Source organism: Juglans regia, chromosome 6 (genome assembly GCF_001411555.2).
Source record: "Juglans regia cultivar Chandler chromosome 6, Walnut 2.0, whole genome shotgun sequence".
NCBI lineage: Eukaryota > Viridiplantae > Streptophyta > Magnoliopsida > Fagales > Juglandaceae > Juglans > Juglans regia.
In genome coordinates, this window is record NC_049906.1 from 6,225,731 (window position 1) to 6,251,285 (window position 25,555).

Consider the following 25,555-nt stretch of genomic DNA (forward strand, 5'->3'; position numbering starts at 1 on the left):
GGCCCGAATGGGGTTGAATTTCCACTAAAGGCCTTTATTTTTATATCTCATTTTATATAATTATTATAATTTTTTTAAATTTTTATATAAAATAAAATTTAAAAAAAAAATAATTTTTAAATAAAAATAATATTTTATTTTATTTTTATTTTTAATTTTACTTTATTTCATTTTCTCTGTAAAAACAAACTGACCTAATTTTCAGTGCGTACATTGCAAAGCGAAAGCCGAACGAGCCCATTTCGTGTCTGGTTGGGTTCAGCCCATTCTTACCAATTTGGAGTTTGGTTTTTTTTTTCTATTCGTCTTTTTTTCAAGTTTTGAAAAAGCAATCATTCCAATTATAGTTTATTATTAAGGGATTGTTTGGATATAAAAATTATTTTATCTCATTTCATTTTATTATATATTATCTCATCATTATAATTTTTTTAAAGTCTTACACAAAATTTAATAAATAATTCAACTTTTTCAAATCTTAAAATAATAATAATATTAAAAAATAATATTCTAACAATATTTTATTCAACTCATCTAAAACAATATCATCTCATCTCACTATCCAAACGAGTCATAAAAGAAAAATTATACTCATCATCTCCACACAACACATGATTTTTTAATTTTTAATTTTTTCTCCTTACCAAACATGTAATGTATGAATGATGAGTAGAATAATTCAATTAATTTAGGAGGAATAAAACATAAAAAATAAAAATAAGTATGATGTATGATGTGTGATGTATGGAATGATGAGTAGTAAACTAAAAATGTATGATATACATTATTTTTAATTTTCTTCTATTGTGAGATTATTTTAACACAAATAATTGTGGGTGTTGGGATTCTTTCTCAATGCTAGGGCTGCAAACGGGCCGGTCCGGTCCGGTCCGGTCCGGCGATGGACAGAAAATTTTCGGTCCATTAGTTTTCCGGACCGAACACCCAAAGGGACCGGACCGGACCGATAGCTGGTCCAGTCGGTCCGCCCTCTTTTTTTTTTTTTTTAAATAATTAATAAAAAAATTTATTTAAAATACTAAATTAAATTAAGTGACTTATTAATGTGAATTATGTAACAAACTCAATAAAAAAATATTTTATACGGTCAATGATAATAAATTAGATAAAAATTATATTATTAATTTATATAATTACTATATAATTAACTAATTGATATTATATATTTATTAATTCATAGAATATTAACAAGTGTTAATAGTATATTTAAAATTTTATATTGTTAATAGTGATAGGTTAAATAAAGATATATATATAAAATATTGTTAATTTATAGAATATTAACAAGTATTAATAATATATTTAAAAATTTATATTGTTAATTGTACAATTATTATATATAAAATATATATAAAAAAAAATTTTATTTTTCATTCGGTCCGGTCCGGTCCGAAAAAACTGTGAACCGTGGACAGGACCGAATGATTTCGGTCCTCTAAAATATGGACCGGACCGGACCGGTCTAAGTCTCGATCCGGTCCGGTCGGTCCGTTCGGTCCGACCGGACCATTAATCACCCCTACTCAATACCAAGATCTCCTCCACTTTGGCAAGTAAGAACTAAGATGGCCAAAGGTTCCAACTAATGAATACCCCGATGCTCAAGTTAAAATAGAAATTAAAGCAACTCACAATAAGACCAAACCCTTTTACCTATGTGTCAGGGATATTTATAACATAGATTTTGCATTATGTGAGATAGGGTTATAATCGAGCCGAGCTAAGTTGGTCATTGACTTGCCAAGCTAGGCTCGAATCAAAATACTCGAGTCAGAGTTTAAGATTTTTATTTATTCTTTATTCGAACTCGATAAGTTAAACTTTCAACTCGAGTTCAAGCTCGAACTCAAATTGTTTTTTTAATAAGATTTAATAATTAATAAATTAGATAAATAAAAAATAAGAAATATAATATTGAATTTGTACAACTGACATAGAATCTCTATTAAATTATAAGATTTTAAAAATTTATAAATAATTAATGTCTAACTAGTTGATATTTATCTATAATAATAATATATTATATGTCTACATATATTATTAATACATACACATGTATGATAGCATATATCTATCTTATATATAGTTCTCACATACTAGTATGAAAAATTATTAAATATTAACGACTAATTATTATACAAATTATAAAATATAGCTATGAAGTATATTTAATATATAGACATAAGTAATTAGGTTACATATTATAATTTTAATTATAAAAGTGATATGCTTATATTATTAGCAAATACATAGATGAATGTATATATTTATCAATATATGAATGAGTTTTAATCGAATCGAGCTAACGAGTCGGCTCAAGCATAAATGAGCGGGCCTTAACAAGTCTTAGTCGAGTCAAGTCAAGTTTTGTTTTTTATGAATCAAATTCAATTCGAATTTAACCGAATGAGTACTGAGCAAGCTATCAAACAAACTGGTTCATTTACAACCCTAATGTGAGATATATCATCTCACATATTTACACTTTGATATTTGCTTTTAATGCAGGTCAAATTACTTCATCCCTTTGATCAACAATGGTTCATAGATGCATTAGATGCATGTATGGTCGTCACCCTCCATAGGTTGACTATCATAATGATTTAGGACTTGTTTGAAAAAGTTTTCATTTCAAGATTTTCATCTCATCTCAATTTATCTCATTTCTAAACATCACTCAAATATAAATAGTTTTAAACTAATTATTAAAACTTTTTTAAATTAATACTCACAACTTTTCTAAAATTTCAAACAAAAAATAAAAAACAATTATATGAGAGAGGGGGCCATCCCATAAGGGTCCAAGCCTGAGGAGGTCAAGCTACATAACTCTAGGCCCAAAGATGAAACCCTGCCGCGGGCTAAGAATCCGAGCTAGAGGACTACGTGCCAAGCTCGTGGCCGCAAACCAACCCGGGAAGGCCATTTGGCACCGAGCCCGGATATGCAAGAGAGAATGTCTCAAGGCTAAGAGCCCGAGCCAAAAAATCATGTGCCGAGCCCGTGACCGTTAAACTACCTGAGAAGACCTCTTAGCATTGAGCTCAAATATACTAATGAAAAGCATCTCGAGGCTCGACGACCTACCAAGCCCTACCGCAGAACGTTGGACGGGATGCCCAACTCTATAAAGGACGGCTGAATGTGCCCGGTTGTGGATTCGTCAGACTTAAGGCACGCCGCATTCAATACATGTGTCAAGAGACCCAGCACGCAACGATGCGCCTCAAGTACGAAGGACGGCTCGGCCACGACCTAACACCCAACCCTGGTGGAAAGGTAGCAGCAGAACTGGCCTAGCATGGCCTGACACACCAGGATCTCCCTCGGCCGCTTAAGCCGCGGACTGACGCACTGTGGCAGCAAGATATGAGTGACAGCAGGTCTGACGCCTGACACATCACGATCTCTCTCGACAGCAGAACTTGGATCATGTATAAATAACAGTCATCCCTTCTACGGGAGGTCGTGCTCTCTATCCAAAATCTTTATTGTTCTTACTTATCTTGAGAATTATTCTTATCACTAGAACATAGTTAACTAACTTTGGCATCGGAGTAACCTCATACGTCACCGAAACCATTTCTTTCTTTTAGTTGCAGATGGTGTGAGCTTGGTTACTGCGGTAGTGCTCGAGCTACGAAATAAAACATCAACAAATTCAATTTTTTTCAAAATTTCAAATATATATATATTAAAAAATATATTATAATAATATTTTAATTTTATAATATTTTTTATTCAATTTTTTATTTTTTATTTTTTAAAATCTCATAAAATATTATTTTAAATTATTTAATTATTATTCATAAATTATCTTATTATTAATTATAAAATTTTTATCTTATCTCACTTGTTAAATTTGTCGTAATATTTTTTTATTATTGTTAATAACAAACTTGTCATCAATGTTGAGCTTTGATCTCATCGCATTAATTAGGCACTAGCCATCCCTTCACAATTAATGCATGTCTCTTCTCGTATCTTGTAGCATTAAATATGATGTTTGCCTCTTCTTGTGTCTTGTAATATGTGATCGATTCTCTTTGTTTAGCTGTCTTTTTCTTGTTGCCTTCATTTTACTCGCCTTTATCTTGTTGGTCTTGTTATTGCTCAATTATAGCTCTAGCCTCTAATCTTGATGGGCTTAGAGTATTGATATTAAATTATGTAAATATAAATAAAATAGATAATTTAGTTAATAAAAGATAAAAATGACATGTATTAAATTATGTAAATATAAATTAAAATGATTTTTAACTACAATAAATCAACTATTATAGTTATATTTGACCTTTATTGTAAGTCAACTAAATTTATTGAACAATTATTTCTTTTGTCTGAACACTCCCTCTCTTCCCACTACTGAACCACATTTTGGTCGAGAAAATCGTCCACCCTCCAAGACACATGCGCGTGCTCGTTCGAGTCACTTGCTGGCAAGTAGTAGTTCTACCAACCACAAAAAAAAAAATAAGATGAGATGTGTGAGGAAGGTAAACTAATAAAGTCCAGTATAAGGCCCAACCACCAGGCCACATTAGGAGATAAGACAAAATGCTAGAAACTAGAGGACACGAGGAGACCATAAGGGTCAGGAGGGTGCAAAGGGATCAGAAAGAAATGTGGGTGCAAGGGACAATCAGGGGCCGCAGTCAGACACGCAAAACGGGCTTGGCCTTATCATTGCAGGGATGCATGAGAGAAAATCAATCAAATAAATAAGAGTCTCTGGACGACTTTCAGGGGATCTTCTTCTTCTTTGATTTTTCTTCTTCCTTTTTGACTTCTCCTTCAACCTTGGAATAGGGAGCTCCAGTGAAGGCTTCTCTACAGTAAATCTATATTCAGGATTACCATTGTACAAAGAGATATGAGAGATCATGAGAGACTGTAAACAAGAATATTATAGTAGATTTCTCCTCTCTAAATGCCCGTGGACGTAGGCATTATGCTGAACCATGTAAACCATGTGTCAATCTTCTCTTATTTTCTTTACACATTTCATTGACGTGTATGTACGCATCGACATCGTTTAGCCGCACCAGATCACCGTCGGGGGCCCCTAACAACACCGATCGAGGCTCAAGTCGTCCCAGTGGACCAGTAATGAAACTTTCTTCCCTTCCGGTTTGTTGTGCGATTTTTATAGCATCAACATGATATGATAAAATGAGATTAGATGAAAATTTTATATTTCATCTCATGCCCCAAATTTAACTTTAATGTTGGTTTGGCTTGAGGCTGTCAAATTCGAATGTTTTTTTTTTAATTATTATAATGTGAAAAGCCTCATTCACAATAAAATGTATACATACATACAATTAACATATTACATCTCAACATCTAACAAGATTCAAGAAAGGAGAAAATCTTGACATTTATGCCATTGTACAGTGTCGTTGATAAGGCAAGCATATCAAGCCAACAAATGAGTTGCCTCATTTTCTTCAATTCATAAGCTATGAACCTATGAAGAAGAAGCTAAATTTGCACAGTCAAAGAATTCTGACTTAATAGAGTAACATCCCTTGCTTTAATTGCATCAATAACCACCAATGAATCTCATTCTAATATCAAATCAGAAAAACCCATATTCAAAACCATCTACAAACCTCGAAAAGCAACCATAGCTTCTATAGAGAATGAATGCTCAACCTAATATTAGAAATATGCACATTTGAGAGATCTCAAAACCCATAAATCACAATCTCATACTTGGATACAAACTAAGGGTGCTATGACTATACCAATCAAATCTTGCCTAGCCCCATTCCCAATGGGGGCAAGGTGTTGCCCCGACCCTGACCCTAGTTCAAGTTAAGTTCACCTCCATCTACTCAACCGTTGAACAATTTGATCAAAAATTTCACCCAAATATAGATTGTGAAGAATAAATCAACCCTAATTCATAAATAGAAAACACGAAAACAAGAAAAAGAAATCCTAATAAAAATCAAAATTTAGACTAAAATCAAAATATAACAAAAAAACCAAGATGAAATCAACCCTCATTGGGTAGGAGTAGGGGTAGGGAGGAGAGATGTATCTTAGTGTTTTTAACTCCTAATGATGTATTGTCAATGTTTCCACAGTTAATTTTGACCCAAAAGCTTGTCTTCTCCTTCTTGTTATTCTTCTCGTCTTTTGTTTGTTCACCTTTTGTTTTTTTTTCCTGCTTGTTCTCCTTTTCTCTTATGCTTCTTCCTCATCTTTCATCAAACATAGTAGATGTGGATTGCAATACTCCTTTTCTTTCATTGTACTTCCTTAATTGAGAGAGAAAAATGGGACGATTAGGGCTAAATGGAGAGATGGGTGTGAAACATGTTAGCCCTTGTAAAAATGTTAGCCTATACCAAGCTGATTTCACCTAGCCTTGCCCTTGCCCCTAGTCCCAACTATGATCACCCATAACCACCGTGTAGATGAGTAGACCAAAGTCTTCTCCCAGCACAGATTGTAAATGAGAGATAAGCACTAATTCAAAAATTGACCAGCAAAAAAAAAAAATATATATATATATATATATATAGAAATCAAAACACAACCAAGATAATAATAATAAAACTTTTTGTATAAGAAATTAATCAACCGTGACATAGACAAACATCTTATTTGTTTTAACTTACATTAGTGAACGACACATCATTGATGCTTCTAGGACTGTTCTCAATTCAAAGCTCATGGAGCAAAGGAAGAGGGATATCTTGATACAAATCAATAAAGTATGATGAATGGAGGATGAGAGGAAGATAAGAAGAGAAGGAAACACAAGACCATGGAGATGACCGAGAGAGAATAGAAGGGAACAAATAGCATTAAATAAAAATTAGGTTGGACAAACTCTACTCGCCCTAATTGTGTAAACTCAGATGTGGATTAAAAAACTCGGCTATACCTGGATATGCATTCGAGTTTATAATGCAGTCCGAGTACCTACTCGAGTTAACCCGGTTATAACTTGGTGAGTACCCAGTTATAAAAATTTGCGTATCCGATTACTCAAGTTGTAATCAAATATTTGAATTTGTCAAAAATTTGTTTTAAAGATGAGGACTACAAGCACAAAATAATGCCGTTTTATTTATAAGGTAAATTCTTTTTAAATGTAAAATTTGATTATGGGTACTGGGTATTAATCTAAAGCTCGTATTATATAATTGTACCCGCCTCTGAATAAGGGTAGTACTAGATCGGAATACCCGCCTGAGTAAAATCCGGGCGGATACCCGCAAACCAACCCGGATGCACATGCCTAATTAAACCCATAGACCCGACTGGATTAACATATGGATTTTTTGCCCATTTTCGTGTGGGCCACGATTTGGGCCACCCATGCCCAGCCCAATACAAGCACAGAGTCAAATTTCCCAGCCAGACCCGGCCCACGAAACTAGTCGTGATGCGCGGTCTCCGACAAAGGAATAAGGATCAAAGTAGGGAAAAAACCTGGCAACTCCCCATGTCGAGTGGAACGCAATATGACAGAAGAGAACGCATAACCGGCACAGTACATATGCCCAGCCGCCTATGAAGACTCCCTTGGGCTCTGCTTTTGGCGTACTTTCACATGCACCCTCTCTTCCACTCCGAAAACAGCACGACCTTTTAGTTTTATCGCCATCGTGTTTCTCGCAATTACTACGTTCCCTGCCTATTTCTCTGTAATCTCTTTTACAGCATGACGTAGTGGCATATCAAAATCACGACTTTGCGAAGTGGAAGAGGCGAGACTGACTGTACAAGTTGGAATTTTTTCGTTTTCGTTTTCTTACCTGTTATTTTCATCTTTGTGTGGGTTTCTTTCGTTATTTTTTTTATTAAGTTTGTTTTGATGACAGGAAGTTCTCAGTTATCGACAACTTCCTAGAGGAACAGAGGAACGAATTTGCTCAATGGCGCTTCGTTTCGAGGTAATGGCTTTATTTGCGGGTGTCACATTACGTATGTTTGTTAGTTTTACGTTCAATTCGGTTTACCCCATTCACATTTTGAGTTACAAATACATATTAAGATCCACATTTTTTATAAAACAGAGAAGAATGCTTTATTTAAGCGAAGAATGCTTTATTTAAGCGGACAAGAGAGAGGAGATAAGGTTGCTGATAGCCATTTTAGCATCGCATAATTAAAACTTCCTTGGAGTTGTTAGTTTTCCATTATAGAAGTACCGGCCATATTTTTTATTCATGAGAAAATTGAGAGAAAGGAAAAGTGCAAGTCTGAAAATGGTCAAGGAAGGATTTTATGTAGGCAAGATTTGACGTTAATGGGAAGTTACTGTGGATTGCAATCAATTAATGTCTTTTCTGTTTACATCTCGCTTCTCCTGATGTTTGAAGTAGCGCTTGTTTGATTATTATTGTCAGTAGATGGGGTAAAAAAGAGGAACCTAGACAATGAATGGCAAAATCATTATGGAAAAGAGCAACTTTGTAATCTGCGTTTTGTTATCGAAAGGTTGTTTCTTTTTGTTGTGTGGTGCCATTAGCTTTTTAGACTGGGACAGTGGTTTCTGTTGTCATTGTACACTATATGAATTGTCACGAAACTGACTCTTGCCCATTGTAATTTGTAAACTTGTTTATGGTTGTTTCTATTTGTGTTGTAGATTGTTATATGCTAATTTGTTTGGTCAACTCTTTCTGTTCTATGCCTTCAGATTCTTGGGAGATTCAATCGTGCTCGTGCAGCCCAACTAACACTCCCGCACTTTGTGTGCCAGACGCCCCTGTTTATGCCTGTGGGTACGCAAGGTCAGGGTTATACAATCTTATGCCTGTGGGTAGGCATTTTGATTGATTGTTTTTTGGTACAGAAGTTAAAAGTAAATACTCATACATGCATATCTTGACATATCCATGCATGCGAGTAGAAATGGTTGTTAGCTTCTGTTCTATATAAGATTCTATAACATTACTAGGGTTTTTCTGTTTACAGGGACTATCAAAGGGTTGGCTACTAGCCAGCTTGAGGAGATTGGTTGCCAAATAATACTGGGAAATACCTATCATTTGGCGCTTCGTCCTACTTCTGAGCTTATTGATGAATTGGGGGGTCTTCACAAATTTATGAACTGGCCCAGAGCATTGCTTACAGATTCTGGTGGCTTTCAAATGGTTGTCCTTAAAGATACAGTATCTCATCATGAATCTAAATTGATTCTATTTTTCTGTCATCCTAATAAAAAAACCAATAAAAATTTTTCCTCTGTCATTGATAGTGTGATTGTATACTACAAATGGTCATCTGTATATGTAGTTTTGATTGTCTCTCTTAATATTTGTGAAAGCTGTTTATGGCACATAGTTTCAGTAGTCTACTTGTCATATCTGCTCACCTTTTTGTTTTGTTAAATACTGTTACACATATCAATTATCATTAAGAAGACCGGTAAATGCATTGCCATGTGAATTGATTAAAGTTGACATATGAAAAGAGGATTACAATAAAAAAAAGTTGCCTAAGGCAGTGAGACAGGTATGGTGATTTGTAGAAAAGGATATGATCCTATTAAACAGTGAAAATGTCTTCTAATGGATTGTGCCTTTGGGCAGGGGCAATTGATTTTATTGGGTTAAATGTCCATGAGTTTCTTATTTTAGTTGTAAATCCTAGTTAGGTATGACTCATTTATATGTCCTGTGTACTTGGCTATGCCTGTTATGTTATGAACAAAACGTCTTGATTACCGATAAAAAAACAAAAGAGTGTCTTCTAACTAGGAATGTGTACTTGGCTATGCCTGCGTACTTGGCAGCCTCAAGTAGTTTTTTTTTTTTTTTTTATAAGTAATAAGGTTTTTTATTTATCAAAGAATAGGCATAGCCCTGGTACACTGGAAGTATACATGTGAATACACCTATTTAGGAACTAAAAACAGTTACAAGGAAATCATGAAAGCTAAGACCATGCAAATCTAAAGCAATGGCCCACATAAATAAAGTCTTCCACATAAAATTCCTAAACTCTTCTGAGGAACGTTCATGATCCTCAAAAAGTCTATCATTTCTTTCACACCAAATGCACCAAAGAATACATAAAGGAGCCATCTTCCACATTGCTGCTATCTGTGGTGTCCCAGTAATCCCTCTCCAACTTGCTAGTAGTTCCACCACTCTTCCCGGCATTACCCATGCAATACCCATTCTGCTAAAGAAATAATTCCAAATTTCTCTTGCAAACTCACAATGTAAGAGTAGATGGTCCACTGATTCGCCACTATTTCGACACATACAACACTAATCTGTGATAATTAAACCCCGTCTTCTAAGATTGTCAATAGTCAGAATCTTCCCTAAAGCTGCTGTCCAGACAAAGAAAGCCACCTTTGTAGGTGCCTTACTCCTCCAAATGTTCTTCCAAGGAAAAATCTGCCTCTGTTGTATGGTAGATGATTCATAGTAGGAGCGTACAGAAAAAATCCCTTTCCTAGAAGGTCTCCATACCATCTCATCTTCATTTGTGACAGCCATATCAGCAGTATACAGCAAGTTAAGAAACTCCACCAGCTCCGCCACTTCCCAATCATGAGTATCACGAGTAAGGCTAATGTTCCATTCTTGTATGCCATTAGTAATAACCCTCAAGTCAGCCACCATAGCTTCTTTGTCCCTTGTAATTCTGAAAATAGGGGGATAAGCCTCCTTCAATGCCGTGTCTCCCATCCACACATCATGCCAAAAGCTAATCCGATTGCCATTCCCCAAACATAGCCGAGTATGACGAACAAAGGAGCACCAACCTTTCCGTATGAACTTCCATAGCCCCACACCATATGCCCCCCTCCCCTCTCTAGAGCACCACCCCCCCCGAGTACTTCCATACTTCATGTCTATCACCCCTTTCCACAAAGCTTCCCTCTCCTTATTATAACGCCACAACCATTTGCCCATTAGAGCCTTATTAAAAGCCCTCATATTCCGAACGCCCAATCCTCCATCTCTCAAAGGGGTACACACCTTATCCCATCCTACTAAATGAAATTTAAACTCGTCTCCTATTCCACCCCACAAGAAGTCCCGATGAAGTTTCTCTATTCTATTTGCAATGCTGATGGGGAGAGGAAATAGAGAGAAAAAGTATGTGGGGAGATTAGATAGAGTACTCTTGATAAGAGTGATACGCCCTCCTTTGGTTAAATACAATCTTTTCCACCCAGCCAACCTACGCTCTATTTTCTCCACCACCTCCTCCCAAATTGTTTTAGCCTTAAAAGGAGCCCCCAACGGAAGACCGAGATACCTAAATGGCAACGAAGAAACCACACATCCCAGAAAGCAAGGAATCTTTGATCTTACTATTAGCCTTAACTACAACATGGGAATTGTGTCTGAAATTAAGTCAAAACAGCATTTTAGAGTGCAAATGTTAGATAATGTATTGGTGACACAGGATTAAGCACTGATAATTTCTTCTGAGGGGCTTCTGCTGTTTTATCTATTTGTAAACGCTCCTGGGAAAAAAATTGGATTCTGATTACACATTCCGAGTTGAACAAAGGCTCTTGTTGCCTCACCTGTTCATAATTCATTTGTAATGAGTCTTTAACTATAATTGCCCTTTTTCTTGCCTTTACTAAAACATACCTGAATTAGAGAAACTGTTTCCATATCTGCCATTAAGCCAATACCTTGAAAGCACTGTAGCAGCAACTAAAAGCACAACCTGAATCTTTTGTATTATGAATTTCATTGACTTCATGAATGTATAAGATGGGTTAAATATCTGATGTGAAATGATGCAGCCATTTTTTCTAATTTTATTTTTAGTTCCAAAAACTTTAATCCTTTGGTATGTACATTGTTCTTTTTCTTGGATTGCTAGTAAAATTACTGTTGGCTAGAATACTGGATGGCGGTACTGAAAATTGGCTGTCATCGTTAAGGTTATTTATTCATTGTGACTATAATTTAGGCATTTGAGGTACATGTACATTTATTCTCTCTATCTTATGGTGTGTAATTTGCTTGTCTATTTAGAGATCTTGATGTCCTTTCAGTTAATGAATACAATGGATTTACTTTTCTTATTTATTTCCTTTTTATTTTTATTATTAATGGCATTTTGATTTTTTTAATCTTTTCTCATTTTTGGAGTATCATTTTGATATTGCTACCCAAATGTAAATGTGATAAATTTATGTAATTTAGTTTGTTACTCCTTGTTGGCCTCATTCTTTATCAGCAACTCCAGTCTAATAATGTCTACAATTTTTTTTTGATCGATAAAAACGGTTTGAAGAATAATAATGTCTACAGTTAAAGATCATAATTTATTTTGCTGATGTTTTTCAGGTGTCGTTGTTGCATTTAGCTGATATCACTGAAAAGGGAGTTACATTTCAGGTATCTTTTTTTCTGTTTTAATTTATGATGTTGGCAAAGTTTGCCATGTGTTATTTTTTTGCAAGGCAATGGTTTGCTCGATGAGAGTTTATTTTGAAGTGAAAATTCTTTCTAAGGACCCAAAGAATCATCATGTCTTTCTCTTGAATTTATGTATGAAATCTGTTATGATTAAAATCAAGGAGTAACATAATACATGGGTGTAACCTGACTATTAAGACAAATTGTTTCAGGATTTAAGAAAGCTGTTGAATATATCCAACTTTTTTTTTTTCTTATACATGTCTTGTGTTTTATTATTAAATGCACAAGTCTAATATTGTGTCAGCAGTATATGGTCTTTTTTTTCCCAAATATGGACAATTTTTCTTTTTCTTATACATGTCTAATGTTTTATTATTAAATGCATGTCTAATCTTGTGTCAGCAGTATATGTTCTTTCTTTCAAATATGCCACCCCTTATTGTGTTGAGTGCTCTGTAGAATATTTATTTCCCCTTGGTTATAGTGACTAATTCTCTGCAGAACTTTGTTAATTCGCTGCAAAATTCTGATTTAGGTTTCTTGCTTTTACCTATTTATGCTCTTTTGTCATAAAGAATTGGAGTGTACTGCTGTTTTGGTGTTGCTTGTAACTGAGGCTTCATTTCTTACTTCAGTCACCAGTTGATGGAAAGCCCATGCTCCTAACACCTGAGGAATCAATCCAAATCCAAGTAGGCACTTTCATTCTGATTATTTATTGTTAACCTGTGGGCATTGATTTTATTTTGTAGAAGTCCCGAGTTTCCTGTTGAGTCTTTGATCATATGGAATCCGTGACCATACTTTTTTTAAATGTCATCAAGAACGAAACAGAATTTATGGGCTTTCCATGTTATAGCTCACATAGTCGATTGCCTTTTTTTTCCCCTGCTTGCAACCCTGAGATTTGATTCTCCTTCTCTGGACAACCTCCATGGCAACTCTGGGACTTTGTTTATTGGCTGTCTTTAACATTTTCCGTTTATGGTTTTTTCGGTCTTTAATCTCTTTGCAAGGATATTGAATCTTACCTATAATTTATCAAAAAAAAAAAAAAATTCAATCTTACCTATAAAAAAGGTATCAAATCTCTCTCTCTCTCTCTCTCTCATAAGATTTTCTTCTCTGATACTTTTAAAACAACAAATGAAGATTTTCTACCCTGAAGAGAAGCTAGCGGAGAAATTTCAACCGGAATGGATTATTGGTATGGAAATTTAATGAATTATCACAATTGCTAACCTAATTAATATATGGAGAACTGCTATTTTATGTTTTTACTGTACTAATAATGGCCATAATAATTACTTATTAAAAAATAATGACCATAATAATTTATGAATATCTAATTGTAACCGAATATGGTGAAGGAGGTCGGCGGGAGGTTCTAGTCATTCCGGAAGGGTATGAAGGCCTGGGTTAAATTTGTTGTCGAGTTGCGCAGATTCGCTGCTCTATTTCCTCACAATCATAGAGATGGGTCATTGGGGAAAAGCTAAAAGAATTTATCTGCTAAAGAGAACAACAATATGGAGCTGAAGCCAAAAGACCCGAGCACAACCACGGTGGTGAGGAGATCATATGTAGAAGCTCTGAATACGGGTCATGCTTCGGTAACTTAGTTTGATAATAGGGGCAAGAAGGGAAGTAGTGAAAGGGGTCTGCAGCCTCTATAGATTGTGCATGGACATATTCCAAGTCAGAGAGGGTCCGACTCCTCCGAAAGCTTAAGAATCGTTTCTTATGAAACAAGGGATGGTTTTTGGTCTTCCCAATGGTATGCACTATACATTGAAAGAGATGCAAAACCAGCTTGCCAAGTTGAAGGCAGCGATTGCTATGTTATTAGCAAAATTGGATGGGTTAGGTGTGTTAAGAGGTGGTAAGGGGGCTGCAAGGCCCAATCAGGGGGAGTCGAATCACAAGTCATTTACACAAAAGAGCGGGCTTGGCGTGTTAAGAGATGGGCCAAATCTTATAAAAAAGAAAGTTGGGTTTGGCCCAATTTTGATATCTAGACCCAGGAGAGTGCGACTGGTCAAAAGGAGAAGCGGTTCTTCTAAATTCGAAGTGGGTTCTACATTGGGTATTGGCTTAGAGACGGCCGAAACCCCAGGGTGTCAAGGAAAAGCTTGCCAATGAGTGGAGCACCCCTTTGTCAATGTTCTCTTCGTCAAAACGACGGCACCCACGACGGAACCTGAGGTATTGACGAGTCTTACGGGAGTTTCTGGGTTTTCCGCTGACCCAAAACTTCTAATGGCGCACATGGCTCCACTACCCATGACAGAGGGAACCAATTCTTCAATACCTCTTCAGGCACCTTGTGGGTCGACACATAGCTTTGGCCAAGGAGGTGACAGCATCAATGGTGCTGTGGAGGAGATGCGAGATTGAGGAACTGGTGAGGAAAAGATGGGGCTGTCATTGGTGCCTTGTGAGGAGAAATATTTAGGCCTGACCTACAGTTGGGAGCTGTGTCTGCAAAAGATGTCCCCCTGATCTCTCTTCCATCGATTAACAATATAGCCAATTCATCATCGAATTGGGTTTTGAAAAAGGTAAACGAGATACAACAGTGTGTGGGGATTACATGTGGAGGATTTGAGGATCAATTCATAACACTACTCACATCAATAGAGGCGGGTCACGTACTTTGGAACAAAATCAAAATCTAAGAATAGGAAAGAGTTAAAGCGTCTTACTTGGGCAATCAACTATGACACTAAGGGAGGTAGTCCAAGTTGAGGGAGGATCAGAGGGAAGACAAAACCAATTGTATATTTCTAGTCTCCTTTGGAGTTTACAAGTATTGAGCAGTGTGTTGGGGAATTTACAGCGGCTTGGTGTATGGGCAAAACCTGGTTAGGTGGGATAGGCATTGGTGCACTGATGGGGGTTTGGTGAGAGCTCGCGGTAGGCACGTCTTTGGGCTTGGACTTTGTTAGGATCTTTTTTCTAGATGGGCTTTATGTTCCTTTTTTCCTTGTATCTTTTTCTGCACCCCAACTAGGTGTTTCTCTTGTATACATCCAGTGTACTTTGCTACTCCTATTGGTATTAATAAATTTTTACTTATGAAAAAAAAATATATTTTTCCTCTTTCTTTTCATTTTTGGCCCTATGGGGAGGGGATCGAAGCCTGTGCATTATTGGAATATTTTGATTATTTTCTTATAAAAAAGGAATCTTTTGATGATTTGAATATGCTATTCTTTTCTTAAGATTTTTTGTAGTGTAGATGTAATCTCCCCCAAAACTCACCCTAGTGTGAACTATGTACGATGTCAAAATTTAAAATCTAAACAGAAGTACAAAATCCAACAGTCAGTATTTTTGGTTTGTGCTTGCATGTCTTTATACGCAGGACATTTTTTACAAGAAACTTTGTTTAATACCAACTGCATAAACACAATAGATGTTTTTTCCTCTTTATTATTATTAGTATTGTTGTTTTGATCATCATCGTCGTCATCTCCTTTTAGTAGGCCGCTCTAAGCTTTTATTAATTTGCTAAAATAAAAAGGCTGTGTATCTTCTTTTTGTAGGCCATTATTAGCTTTTAGTATTCCCAGTGTCTATGTCATTGATTATGTTAACAGTAAAAAATACAAGATTCATCTGAAAGCATGACCTGAAACTCCAAAGGCTTGAGTGCTAAAGCATTGGTTTTGTTCTTTGAGTAGTTCATTCTTGACTGCTTCATGTGTCCTTATTTCTCCCCATCAAATTATGCAGAACAGAATTGGCGCAGATATTATTATGGCTCTTGATGATGTTGTGAGAACAACCATTACTGGCCCACGTATAGAGGAAGCCATGTATCGCACTCTTAGATGGATAGACAGGTGCATAGCAGGTAAGCCTGTTACTCCCCAGTGGCATCATGCTTTACTGCACGAATGAATGAAAGCAACAACCAAGTGTTGTAAATCTATACTTCATCAACCATAGTTTTTGAATGTAGCAACGGCCGCAGTCCTTCTAGAACTGGCCAGCCTTGTAAATTTAGAAGATCTTACCTAAGGTTCATTGCAACATGCTATGCTTGCTTTGCTATTTAATTGATTGGAAGCTTTACCCTTTAGGTAGGATACAATAGCTAGGTTAGTGAACCTGTAATAGTTATGCTAGATTGATAGAACATATGGCACTTATGCATCAGTAATAAAGATAGTGTGATATGCTGGTGTTTTCCTCTTTTTCCGGATCCCCTGGCCTTTCATGGATTTTCCAAGAATGTTTTTTGCTTGCATCTAGCATTTATATAAAAGCACCAGTTTTCGTTGAATATATTTCTGGTTAATATTTTCAATTAGGAAAAATCTAAAATCAGGATGTAGTGTAAAAGTGGCTTTTACACCCTCCAATCACACACCACCATGCCATGATTCTACCAGTTCTACAAAAACTAAAACCACACCAAATTAAATCTTTTTGAAAGGAAAATTCTAAAACCCTAAAATATGAACCCTAAAATTTTAAAAACTCTAATGCTAATTATTCTTAAGAGCTTTTTTATCCACTATTTTGGCCAGCAACCACCATTAGTTTTTTTAAAACAAAAAATTATGAGTTTTGATTGTGTGTGGGTGAGTATATTTTGTCAATTACGTTTTCATTATCCCAACTTTTGGTGTTTCTGATTCAATATTATTCTTGCTGCATTGGTTCTTGTAAGCAGCTCACAGTAGACCACACGAGCAGAATTTGTTTGGTATTGTACAAGGTGGATTAGACCCCGTGCTAAGGTGAATCCCAATTCAACGTCCAATCTTCTTTCTTCATCTTTTTTTTTTCCTGGCTGATCCGTGTATACTTAATATCTCTCTGTTCTGTTTCTTTACCAATTGTTTAATGTCATAATATTCTAATCAGGGATATATGTGTTAGAGGCTTGGTCGATCGGAATTTACCCGGGTAAGTGTATATTATTTATAGTTAGCGGCTGATTCTTCTAGGTTTAAGCTCGGCAGTAGTACTTTTAGCCCATCATTGTTTTCATGGTAACTCATAAGTATTCAAGGGTGGTTTGGAACCATGGCTATTTCTTTCAACATTATTTTAAAATCTTTGGACTGTATTTTAAAGTTTTGAAGAAAGCATTTTAGTGCTCTCTTTTGCTAATTTTTCTCAACTTTAAAATAAAGTATTTGAATCTCTCTTGGTATATCTTATGCTACCTCTAGTTTGTGCCTTTAACAATATTAGTTCAATGCTTGCAGTTGTCTTTAAAGCTTGACAAGTTTTAGTTTGAAGCAAAATTGGATTTGTGACAAAGCTTTCCCTGTTTTTCTCGCTCTTTTCTAGTTTTTCCTCTCCCTCTCTGATTTTTTATTCTTTGTACAGTTGCAACTTATCAGTGTTTACTATCTTTCAGCTTGTCATCAGCTTTCTTTCAACCATTTTAGATCTTCTCTTTACATGCTAATACGAGCACATAAACTTCATTCACAAGTGATCACTGTTCTTTTAACTTATTGCTGTCGTGATTCACTGATCAAGGAATTATATTAACTGAGTTTACTCTTGTGACAGCTATGCTATTGGTGGCCTTGCAGGAGGTGAAAGTAAAGATTCATTTTGGCGTGTTGTTGCTCAGTGTACTGCTGCATTACCTGAGGACAAACCACGATACGTTATGGTGCAAATTTCTTTCTTGAAATCGGCCTACATTCACCAGACATCTCGATTTCTTGTGAACTGAGTGGTTCTTTTCATATTTTTAATGTCATAATATCTGTGCTCATATCTTTCAGGGTGTTGGTTATCCACTGGATATTGTAGTTTGCAGTGCTTTAGGGGCTGACATGTATGACTGTGTTTATCCTACTCGTACTGCTCGCTTTGGCACAGCTCTTGTACCTGAGGTGATAGCTTCGTCAACTACATAAATTGTACTTTTGCAACATTGTAGATATTTAAATTTTCTAATCCTCTATTGATCTCCAAGATTCTCTCTGTACTGTTAGTTTATATATGAATGGTATATATACAACTGGTACCAAACCCATTGTGCAGGGTATTCACAACTGTACCATGATCCATCTTTAACATTAATATATCTCCTTTCTATCCCCATAGCTGGCATTCCTTTCTAAACCTTTATTCTAATACCTATTAAAAGAAATGAATATATCTCTGCACATAGTTGCCAATCAACTCCAGCTATCTATGACCTATTAGTGCTTATAATCTTGTAATTTAATTAATCTCTTTTACATCCTGGTTTCTGAAAATAATGCAGGGAGTGCTGAAGCTAAAACACAAGGCAATGGCTGACGATACTCGCCCCATTGATCCTACTTGTGCTTGTATGGTGTGCTCATAACTGAAACTTGTTGGTTTTAATTAAGAATGTATATATTATAGTTATGATACATGTCTGCTTTATTCTATTTCTTTCACCATAGGTCTGCAAGAATTATTCTAGGGCCTACATTCATTGTCTTGTTACAAAAGATGCCATGGGATCTCAGCTTTTGTCATATCACAATCTGTACTACATGATGAAGGTAAAAATATAAAGTTTTCATATCATTTTTATTTCTATTTTTTTTTTTGTTTATAATTGAAGTTGACTTTCTTAAAAAAATGCAGCTTAGCCGAGATCTACACACATCCATAGTTGAGGAAAGGTTTCCAGAGTACGTTTTTTCTCTTGCTTCTCACTTTCCCTTTTCCTTCTACATTCTTTCTGAATTAACCCTTGTTTAGTGGATAACTTTATGCTGATTTATATGCTTTGCAGTTAAAATTCCTCGTGTATCTCTTTGGTATTGACTAATTTAATGTTCTTCTTAATCTTATTGTAGGTTTGTATGCACGTTTTTGCTGAAAATGGTATATTTCTTGGCTTCCTGCATTCAAATTGGACCTTTTTCTAATCTCTAGTAAATATCAAAAAATAAATCCATTAATAATCCTCCATTCACAAAACACACACACACATTGTTGGGGGTACTCCCATCCTTTTTCCTTGATACTCTGTTGAGTTGATTGTCAGACTTCCATTGTCTTTAGTTGTAATCACAAGTGCAGGTCTTATTTCCTTTTTCTATTTCAAATTTTGCCTTTTCTTTGGTAATAGGAATTGGAATCTTATTTAAGTTTCTCTAGTTTGCCTAATGTTTGGAAGTCCTAGTCTGAACCATCAAGACTTCAGTGCCATAGACAATTCTGTGGCACAAGCACATATGCCTTTTCTTCTCTTTTCTTTTAAGAAGCTGATGGTACTACAGTTTCACTCTGGATGTATGGTTTCTCTCTAATTTCTGATTTCTTGGTGCTCAACAAAAGTTGAAATCACTCTCTTCTTATTTATACTTTATGGATATGTACCTTTCTTTAATTATCTACAAAAATACATAAAATTGCTATTCTTGGTTGTCAGACTGTATTTTTCTTGAAGCCTTTTTCTATTACTTGGTATTGATTTACTGCTTATTGTCATATCATTGTATAACTATTTATCTAATTGTTGAATTGGTCATCTGATGAAACATTTAGGACATAACTCTTGAACCTTCTCATCTCTTTATTGCCTTGTAGTTTCCTGAAGGAAATGTCCCTGAATGGGTATGCAATGCCATGGAGGTTGCTGGAATTGATATCTCTTCCTGCTGTGCTCCCTTTTCATCATCTCAAGATTTAGAGTCATAAAAGATACCCAAAAGGAGGTAGGCTTATATTGAGTTCAACTTGAAAGAAGTTGAGGAGAAATCTAACGAATAGATTATAACACGGGTGCAGCATAAGTTTTGTAGCTCATTTTGTGCTGCTTCACATGGATTTATGCCCCAAAGAGAACATTTTTGTAGTGTCTTGTTGAATTTATTTGGTATGCACACCTCGAGATTAATTTTCGTCACTTTCATTTCAACTTTGAGGCCTCAAAGGGGTAAAGTTTTTGTTTAATGGAGGTTAATTTTGTTGCTCGCTTCTTTCCTCATCGAGGCAGCCATGGTTTATTCGAGTAATCAGGTACGTTGCTAGATGTATATGGTGTGGCATTAAATGATTATAATGTTTGAAAATCTGATGTGATTGAGAATTGGAAGGATAAAAATTCCAAACAAGAGTTTGTGGGAAGTTATAGATAGCAAGGAATTGGTTACCTTCCTTTAGATGAGAGAATTTCACTGAAAAAGCACAATGGCATGAACTGTAGGCATGCATTGAGATCTGATTCAAAGGCCTGTAGGTGTATAGGTTGAAATCCACAGTGGCACTGGACATTTCAACAGAATAGATGCCTTTGCTAGCCTTAAGGGGAGAAAAAAAAAATAGTATCAATGCCTTTGTTGTCTTTTGAAAAAAATAGTATCAATACCATGTATGCATAATACACATTGGTATGCACTATGCCATAAGATATGTTCTGGAAACCAACGTGTCCAACAAAGCCAAAAGGACAGAGTCTTGTGCCCATGTCTTGTTGCTTTTTAAGAGTATGAATTCCACAATAACAAAGCCACTTTGCACTTTGAAAAGTCTATAAGAGATAAGACTTTTAAGACTTTTAGGCAGTGTTTATCAGAGTTTTTTTCACAATATCTAGACTTGAACGCTTTTCCACCCAATCTTCCCTCTCCTCCTTTGGACTGTTTAAAGCCACTTGAGGTTGGATGAGTGTCTTTGTCCCCACCCACAGGTCAATGCAACGTAGCTCTGCCCCCATCCCATGATCCATCTATCTATCAGTTCTTGAATATTTTCTTTTTTATTGTTGTAATAATTTTTTTGTATCAACATATTGGCGAATACGACGCCATTCTTATCTAAAATTTTGTCATCTCCAATCATATTTATCGATGATAATCACGTCTTAAATAGTCTTATATTTTAACCACTTGAATTGCGCGATCGGGGATAACAAATTTAAAATGAAAAGTATAACAAGTTCATATATCGCCATCTAGTTAAGATTTTATCACAATGTAAAGTGAACTCGAGGGTCTAACTTATAAAACACTTAATTCATCTAAAACCACCAAGAAAATGAAATGTGAATGAATACACATCATTGAAAAATTATCATTTAAAAAAAAGGATGCATACTTATTGGCTGCAATTCAAAACCCTAGGAGTCAAGGGAACTTGCTAATCATTGAATCCTAAAAACACAACAAATAATGAAAGTTAAAGCCCTGGCTCTAGCCACCACTCGAGATTAGAGAGCAACTTGATCTATACCAATCCCCTCTACTTTAAGAGAACTCACGATTGGATTAAAGACTGGAAAAAGCTACCTCATGGAGAGAATGATACTTCAACCCTCTTTATGCGTTTCATTAATTAAGAAAACTAAATGATTATTAGGCCTCGTTCACTTTTACAATATTTTTCATCTCATCTCATCATTTTAATTTTTTTAAATTTTTACACAAAATAAAATAAACAATTCTACTTTTTCAAATCTCAAAATAAAAATAATATTAAAAAAATATATTCTAATAATATTTTATTTAATTTTTATCTCATCTCATCTCAAACGAGGCACTTAAGAAGTTAATTTTATAGAATTTATCACTTAATTAAAAAATTATTTAATTAACTCCTAAAAATTAACGAATGTAACCAAGAAAGCACTTGAGATCAATTGCAACTTCTAAAAAACTGTAGAGCATATATTTTCGAACGATGAGGAAGCCGTTACTCCCTCCTATCATTTTCGAAAAAAAAAAATAAATAAATAAAGAAAATTGATTTGGATAGAGAGATGCTTTAATCTCATCTTATTTCAATATTCAAACACTACAAACATAAATATTTTTTAATTTCAAATCTTTAACATTTTTACTTAATCATTATCTAATTATTATAATTTTATTAAACTTTTAAATAAAACATAAAAAATAATTCGACATTTTTAAATTTAAAAAATATATATATTTAACAATATTTTAATTTTATAATATATTTATTCAAATTTTTTTCTCTCATTTTCTAAAATTTCATAAAATATTCTAACTTTTTATAATTATTTATAAATTATTTTATTATTATTTATAAATCATCTCAATCACCTCATCTCAATTTACTGTACAAATGAGTCGAATGCTACAATTTTTTTTCTTCATATGGGAAAATTGGGTAAAAATCTATGGCAGCTCCAAAGCTCGAGGTTTGTACAATTCCCAGTCCGTTCCTCTTTTATTAATAGTTGTGGTCTTGCTTACACTGCCTTTTCAAACCAAGAACTTGCTCACAACTCTCCCGTTCCTTCCTTCAGCTCTGTAAAACAGTGAGGGACTTCAAAAGATACGGCTCTAAACATTTCAGCAATGCAGCAGCAGCTCGATAGCTCAGATTCCTTGGGTGCTTTAATCTCATTCTGTCAACCTAAAGGTAAACAAAATTCATGAAGAAATTCTTGTGATTAGTAGCTTAGTTGTAGATGCAGACATAGCTTTCATTATTTCAGACCTGTGACAAGATTCTGCCTATGATTGCTGTTAAAGCCAAGGGGAAAAAGTCCTACTGATGTTGTTGAACTGTTTTTGGGTTGTTTCAATTTCCAAAGAAATGAAAACCTGAGTTCATATTAGCCAAAAATCCAAGTTCTTTTTGGGTGTTTTCGCCTTTTATTTGACACAACTTCCACCATAGTTTATGCAGAAAAGAAAGAAGAGCAGAACACACATGGTTACGGTGCAGAATTCCAGGCAATGCTGGATAGGATAAACCAAGAAGATTTGGGGTACGAAACCGGCCTGATCTTGGAGAAGAGACAGCGGCTGAGCTTGGAACAGGTGAAGGAACTGGAGAGAAACTTTGAGGTGGAAAACAGGCTAGAGCCAGAGCGAAAGGTGAAATTAGCAGAAGATTTAGGGTTGCAACCACGGCAAGTAGCAATATGGTTCCAAAACCGCAGAACCCGTTGGAAGACTAAGCAATTGCAGAGAGACTATGGCGTCCTTAAAGCCAGTTATGATGCTCTAAAGCTAGACTGCGACAATCTTCAACAAGAAAAAGAAGCTCTAAACTCAACGGTATATGAATGAAGTCTCATTTTGATTGAATACCAACGTGGAAAATTCCCTAAAAACTTAACTTGAATTTTGGAACTTTTTCTGGGTTCTTGGATTGCAGCTGAGAGAGTTGAAAGAGAAGATCTACAGAAAAAGTGCAGAGAGCAATCACTCAGCAGAAGAAGAGTCCCTAATCTCAGAGTTCAACAACAACGTTTCAGAACAATATAAAGCCAGTGATTTACATGAGAATAAGAAGAACAAGGCAAGCTTCGGAGTGCATGAGAATTCCAAAGATGGGTCATCGGGTAGAGTTTCTAATGGAGTCGTGAAGGAAGAAAACGAAAGCAACACGATGTTTTCAATCTGTTTCAATGGCGCCTCGTCTTCATCCTCAAACGCAATGGTGGATCCGTTTTGGTTCTCTGAATCCAGAGCAGTTGCAGATAAAACATACCAACCTCAACCTGTGAGGATGGAAGAGCAGAGCTTATTCCCTATAGAGGAGTCTTGTAATTTCCTTTCAGTTGATCAAGCTCCTACTCTCCGTTGGTACTTCCCCGAGCAGTAAAACCAGTCCAGACTCAAACTTCGAAGTTGCTAAATTCCACATTTGCATGCAGGATGCGTTTGTTTATTTAATATATTTCTACAGATATAACACAAATCCCTATTTCATATAGTATCATAATAAGTTTTAACTTCCGAATCTGACTTTAAACTATATCTCTCGACTTGTTAAGGAAGAGTTTGATCCGCATCCGGGGAAGAGTGTTACAAATTAGCAGTGATATATATTTAGTGCTCAACAGGTTAATAATTAGTTTAAGTACTTGAAAGTTGATGTCAATCAATGAGAATAAATTTTCTTACAAGAAAATACTTTTAGCCACAAAAAATTATATAAAAATAAATTAAAAAATTGACATGATTTAGATAGTGAGTCATACTGTAAAGTAGATATAATAGATTATTTTATAAAATCACATCATCAATTTATAAATTTACTTTTATATAATTGTTTTGTGTCGGTCAGTTCTCTTATTACAAATTACACGCAGTTGCACGTAAATATGGAGTCTAGGAATTTCTTCTCTTGGGAATTTAAAAATATAACTGTCATGTGACACAAAAAGATAATATAAAATAAATTTATAAATTGATATGATTTCATAAAATTCGTTAGATCTATTTTATAATAAAAATAATTTTATAATTTAATATATCACATCAAATCATATCAATTTATTAAATTTTTATATAATTTATTTGTGGGTAAAGTATTTTTCATTTAAAAAAACAACAGGAGATTGTTTGCTCTGGGAAAGGTGTGGTGGTTTAAAACTAAGCAAATTTCCAGGCAGGAGGTCTGGCATTAATAGAAGAGCCAAAGCCTAAAGGCTCGCCGGACGGAACATGTTTTCGATTCTTGAGGGTTTTTGAAGGGCGCCCGGCCATCATCAACGCAACGCATGTGTTTGGTGAAAAGTAGATATTGACGCATAGCTAACACTTTGCATGACAATGACTGTTATTACTGTTGCGCGCATTTCTCACACCCAACAAAGTGGAGTTTTGGTCAGACTTTTCAATCCCTAAAAGCATTTGATTCAAAGTACAGCGTGAACACTCATCAATCACACGGTAATATTTAGGTACGAAATCATGCTTTTCTATTTGTTTGATAACTTTATGTATACGATATGTATTTTTCAGTTGAACTATAGAACCTTCAATTTTTTGGTGTTTGAATAGCAAAAAGTTGTTCCAAGACATTAATTTCATTTGCACGTAACTGTAAGGAATGTTAGTCACGCCAATATCATTTGGAATATTTCATGTATTTATTCAATCAATAGTCTATGCATTCAAATGTATAAGAAGAGTGATAAGCCATGAGAGAAAGACATTTATGCCAAAGAGAGAGAAAAATTGGGTAGGTGATGTCGGATAAAATTAGAATTATTCTTACGGTTAGTTGATAAATAGAAACTAAGGATTGAAATTGACACGTGCGTGATTCTGATACTGCTCGTAGTTAAAGTTATAGTCAAAATACTAACATATACTCAAATTATTCCAATTCAAAGAATCTTCACTATTTCTTATCATATTTGCATCGATTTATCTTTTGAAAAATGTTGTGAACAACCGGTTTGTGTCCTCGCCGTGACCTCGCATCTGACA

The 25,555-nt window shown here is 35.1% G+C and overlaps 2 protein-coding genes across 8 annotated transcripts; both read left to right on the top strand.

Moving 5' to 3' along the window:
* The first annotated feature begins 7,489 nt into the window (after positions 1-7,489).
* On the top strand, positions 7,490-20,346 carry LOC109001191 (queuine tRNA-ribosyltransferase catalytic subunit 1-like). Of its 5 annotated transcripts, none has more exons than XM_018978369.2 (16): positions 7,490-7,769; positions 7,866-7,937; positions 8,687-8,780; positions 8,965-9,143; positions 12,321-12,371; positions 13,031-13,087; positions 16,134-16,254; positions 17,080-17,146; positions 17,274-17,315; positions 17,934-18,039; positions 18,155-18,265; positions 18,643-18,714; positions 18,809-18,910; positions 18,996-19,042; positions 19,211-19,238; positions 19,947-20,346. In XM_018978369.2, the coding sequence occupies exons 2-16, from the start codon at positions 7,920-7,922 to the stop codon at positions 20,055-20,057; spliced, it is 1,206 nt and encodes a 401-aa protein (XP_018833914.2). In that variant the 5' UTR covers positions 7,490-7,769; positions 7,866-7,919; the 3' UTR covers positions 20,058-20,346. The 5 variants fall into 5 exon arrangements, with proteins under 5 accessions (XP_018833914.2, XP_035547215.1, XP_018833915.2 ...); XM_035691322.1 differs by having other exon boundaries at positions 8,687-8,771; XM_018978370.2 differs by having other exon boundaries at positions 7,490-7,763.
* A 2,098-nt stretch (positions 20,347-22,444) lies between these two features.
* On the top strand, positions 22,445-24,050 carry LOC109001192 (homeobox-leucine zipper protein ATHB-6-like). Of its 3 annotated transcripts, XM_018978375.2 has the most exons (4): positions 22,445-22,521; positions 22,630-22,745; positions 23,007-23,389; positions 23,490-24,050. In XM_018978375.2, exons 2-4 carry the CDS (start codon positions 22,682-22,684, stop codon positions 23,937-23,939), a joined length of 897 nt encoding a protein of 298 aa, XP_018833920.2. In that variant the 5' UTR covers positions 22,445-22,521; positions 22,630-22,681; the 3' UTR covers positions 23,940-24,050. The 3 variants fall into 3 exon arrangements, with proteins under 3 accessions (XP_018833920.2, XP_018833918.2, XP_018833921.2); XM_018978373.2 differs by lacking the exon at positions 22,445-22,521 and having other exon boundaries at positions 22,528-22,745; XM_018978376.2 differs by lacking the exon at positions 22,445-22,521 and having other exon boundaries at positions 22,528-22,745; positions 23,016-23,389.
* The last annotated feature ends 1,505 nt before the right edge of the window (positions 24,051-25,555 follow it).

Coding starts and splice junctions, on each gene's coding strand:
- LOC109001191 (XM_018978369.2), top strand. Junction 13,088..16,133: donor AGGAATCAATCCAAATCCAA/GTAGGCACTTTC, acceptor CAAATTATGCAG/AACAGAATTGGCGCAGATAT. Junction 19,239..19,946: donor GCACGTTTTTGCTGAAAATG/GTATATTTCTTG, acceptor ATTGCCTTGTAG/TTTCCTGAAGGAAATGTCCC.
- LOC109001192 (XM_018978375.2), top strand. CDS start 22,682: ATGCAGCAGCAGCTCGATAGCTCAGATTCCTTGGGTGCTTTAATCTCA. Junction 22,746..23,006: donor CTCATTCTGTCAACCTAAAG/GTAAACAAAATT, acceptor CTTCCACCATAG/TTTATGCAGAAAAGAAAGAA. Junction 23,390..23,489: donor AAGAAGCTCTAAACTCAACG/GTATATGAATGA, acceptor CTTGGATTGCAG/CTGAGAGAGTTGAAAGAGAA.